The sequence below is a fragment of the Camellia sinensis genome, chromosome 4, assembly GCF_055761805.1.
Source record: "Camellia sinensis isolate YWXY chromosome 4, ASM5576180v1, whole genome shotgun sequence".
NCBI classification, from domain to species: Eukaryota; Viridiplantae; Streptophyta; class Magnoliopsida; order Ericales; family Theaceae; genus Camellia; species Camellia sinensis.
The window spans coordinates 37,143,954-37,147,393 of record NC_138964.1 but is presented as its reverse complement, the minus strand read 5'-3'; the positions used below and the strand labels follow the sequence as shown (position 1 = coordinate 37,147,393).

At 35.1% G+C, this 3,440-nt stretch overlaps 2 protein-coding genes across 2 annotated transcripts; both read left to right on the top strand.

The window, feature by feature from the left end:
- The first annotated feature begins 1,233 nt into the window (after window positions 1–1,233).
- LOC145823686 (protein FAR1-RELATED SEQUENCE 5-like) lies at window positions 1,234–2,163 on the top strand. The gene has a single exon (XM_082923196.1). It carries the CDS (start codon window positions 1,234–1,236, stop codon window positions 2,161–2,163), a length of 930 nt encoding a protein of 309 aa, XP_082779322.1.
- A 323-nt stretch (window positions 2,164–2,486) lies between these two features.
- On the top strand, window positions 2,487–3,092 carry LOC145823685 (protein FAR-RED IMPAIRED RESPONSE 1-like). Its single transcript, XM_082923194.1, has one exon. It carries the CDS (start codon window positions 2,487–2,489, stop codon window positions 3,090–3,092), a length of 606 nt encoding a protein of 201 aa, XP_082779320.1.
- The last annotated feature ends 348 nt before the right edge of the window (window positions 3,093–3,440 follow it).

Below are 3,440 nucleotides of genomic sequence, written 5' to 3'. Positions count from 1 at the left end.
TTCCCTCTCTCGTCTGAATCGGGGCTGTTCCAGGGAGAAGAAATCGTGTCTGCGTCCCCGTCTTTGTGTCGCTCAAGTGTCTTCCCCCTCTCGCTCAAGCGTCCTCCGCTGTCCCTCTCCTCCACCGTCCGACGTATTCAAGTTAGTGCACCGTCTCCGGCGTCTTCGTCTTGCGTCTCCCTATCCGATTGTCGTCGCTCGTCTAGGTAAGTTTATCTATGGCTTTTGTCCATCTCTTCCTCTATACTTACACATATACATACATACATACATACATATATATATATATATATATATATATATATAATAGGATTTTGAGAATGCCAAATATGTAATGAAATATACATTGAAGCTTATAATTTCCATAGCAGAGTAACAGAAATTGTATAGCTTAACAGATTGAGAATGCCAAATATGTTAATTAACAGATTACAACTCAAGTTGTAATGGCAATTAACAGGGTAAAACTCAAATTAACAGATTAGCATATTTAACAGGACCTTCTTAACATATTAACAGATTAGAAATTGTTTGGGAATGCTAATTAACAGATTAAAACTCAAATTAACAGAAATTGTATGGCTGTCAAAATTGTAAGCTATACAATTTCTGTTAATCTGCTATGGAAATTGTTAATTAACAGTTTTAAGCTATACAGTTTTAATCTGTTAATTAACATATTTCTGTCAAAATTAACAGTTTTAATATGTGTTCAAAATTTCTGTCCAAAATCTGTTAGTTAATAGATTATAACAATTTACAGTTTGGACAGTCCAAATCTGTTAAATTGTTTGGGAATCTGTATATTGTTTGGGAATGCTAATCTGTTAATTAACAGTCCAAAATCTGTATATTGTTAATTAACAGATAATATGACAGTCCAAATCTGTTAAATTGTTATAAATTTTTAATCTGATTTTGGACAGATTTTGGGTTAATCTGGTAACTTGCATTGTTAAAAATTGTTATAATCCGTTAATCTGGTAATTGTTACAATTTGAAGCTCTTACAGATTAGAAATTGTTACAATTTGAAGCTCTGTTAATTTTTGAAAGGGTAATATGTTATAGTATGTTGAAAGGGTAATATGTTATAATTTGTTCAAGAGCTTGCATTGTTAATCTGTGTGTATATGTGTAAGTATAACAAAGTAATAACAGAATAGCTTGGTTCTATTATTCTATTAATCTATTAAATCATTTGATTTCATATGGTATTTTTGAATGAGCAAGAATGGAGATTGGTTCGAACAGTGCTGAGAATCCTTTATTAAATGAGAGTGAAGAAGTTGAGGAACCGAAGAGGGGTATGTGTTTTAGCTCAAAGCAAGAAGTGTATTCATTTTATGCCAAATATGCTAAACATGTTGGATTTTCCATAGCTTATAAAACTCAAATTTGTGGCGATGATGGGGAATTAAGATATTTTGGGATTGAATGTTCTCGATCACGAAAGAGAATCAAAAAATCAAAAGTAAACCCTCTAAAGCCATCTTTGTCTACAAAAATTGATTGCAAAGCAAGGGTACGGGCAACCTTACAAAAGGATGAGAGATTTATGTTAACCACAGTTAACCTTGACCATAGCCATGACTTGATTCCCACCGACTCACGTCATTTTGCAATGAATAAGAAAATTCTTACTCCTGTGAAGAGAAGATTAGAAATTGATGATCAGACAGGGATTGAGGTGTCTAGAAATTATCACTCAATGGTTGTTGAAGCTGAGGGTTATGAGTCATCAACATTTGATGAGCGAGATGCACGAAATTACATTGATAGAGCTAGAAAATTGAGGCTTGGAGAAGGAGATTCCGATGCACTTCAAAAATATTTTTTGAGGATGTATGCACAAAATTCGAGTTTCTATTATATGATTGATGTTGATACTGACTTTCGCATAAGAAACTTGTTTTGGGTGGACGCAATGAGTTGGGCGGCTTACAAAGAATTTGGAGATGTTGTTTCATTTGACACAACATACCTCACTAATAAATATGATATGCCATTTGCTCCGTTTGTAGGAGTTAACCACCATGGACAGTCGATTTTGTTTAGTTGTGGCCTGTTATCTAGTGAAGACACTGATGCATTTGTTTGGCTATTCAAATCATGGTTAAATTGCATGTCAGATCATCCCCCAGAAGCTATAATAACTGATTAGTGCAAAGCTATGCAAAATGCGATAGAAAAAGTCTTCCCCAATACTCGACATCGATGGTGTTTATGGCATATCATGAAGAAAATTTCGGAGAAATTGAAAGGGTATTCCCAATATGAATCCATGAAGATGGATTTGCAAAATGCAGTGTATGACACATTCACAGAAGATGAATTCGAGATGAAATGGAAAGACATGATTGCAAAATTCAATCTTTATGAGAATCAATGGTTGGGGGTGTTATATGATGAGCGACATCGATGGGTTCCTGTTTATGTGAAAGATATTTTTGGGCTGGCATGTTAACGACACAACGAAGTGAGAGTATGAATGCCTTTTTTGATGGATATGTCAACCCAAAGACTACATTAAATCAATTTGTTGAACAATATGACAATGCCTTGAGAAGTAAGGTAGAGAAAGAGAAGAAAGCTGACTTCAAGTCTCGGCACAAAGTCTTTGATTGCCTAACTGTGTATGGTTTTGAGAAGCAATTTCAAGATGCCTACACCAATGCAAAATTCAAAGAAGTTCAAGCAGAGATGAAGAGACTAGTTTATTGTCAGCCGTTTCTTGCCAAAGAAGAGGGTTCAATTTGTACATATTTTGTAAAGGAAGCTATGGTAGTTTTTGGGAAGATGAAGCATGTGGACTTTGTTGTCTATTATAATTCTACCGAATTTGATGTGCAATGTATGTGCCGGTTGTTTGAATTTAAGGGCATCATGTGTGCTTACTCACTCGTTGTGCTCATTGCAAGATGCATAAATGAGGTCCTAAATAAATACATTCTACCACGATGGCGAAAAGATTTGGATAGAGGGTACACATGCATAAAAACCACAAACACTGGCTTTGGGGATAATTTCAATGCAAAGATGTATGAGAAGATGAATAGAAAATTGGTTGGCATTGTACAATTTGCTGGTTGACCGTGGGTTGGATGAAATCAAGGCAAAAGTGATGAACGATGATGAAGGTGGTGGGAGTAATGTAGCACCTTCGACTAGTAATGTACCATCTTCCCCGATTGGCAGCATTAATAGAAAGGCAATCAGTCATACCAAGTTGCTTAGTCCTTTGGTTGCTCGGCGAAAAGATTGTCCAGTTACTAAAAGAAAGGTCGCCAAAGTAGATCAAATAGTGAATCAGTTGAAGGCAAGCAAAAGAAAACATAACAAATCAAAGGTAAATTGGTATTCATTACTCTCTATTCAACTCATATTTTATTGTAATCATGTCATACATTTGAGGCATTCATTAACTTTTATGAATATAGG

Excerpts from the sequence above, each read along its gene's own strand:
- LOC145823685 (XM_082923194.1), top strand. The coding sequence starts at position 2,487 with ATGAATGCCTTTTTTGATGGATATGTCAACCCAAAGACTACATTAAAT.
- LOC145823686 (XM_082923196.1), top strand. The coding sequence starts at position 1,234 with ATGGAGATTGGTTCGAACAGTGCTGAGAATCCTTTATTAAATGAGAGT.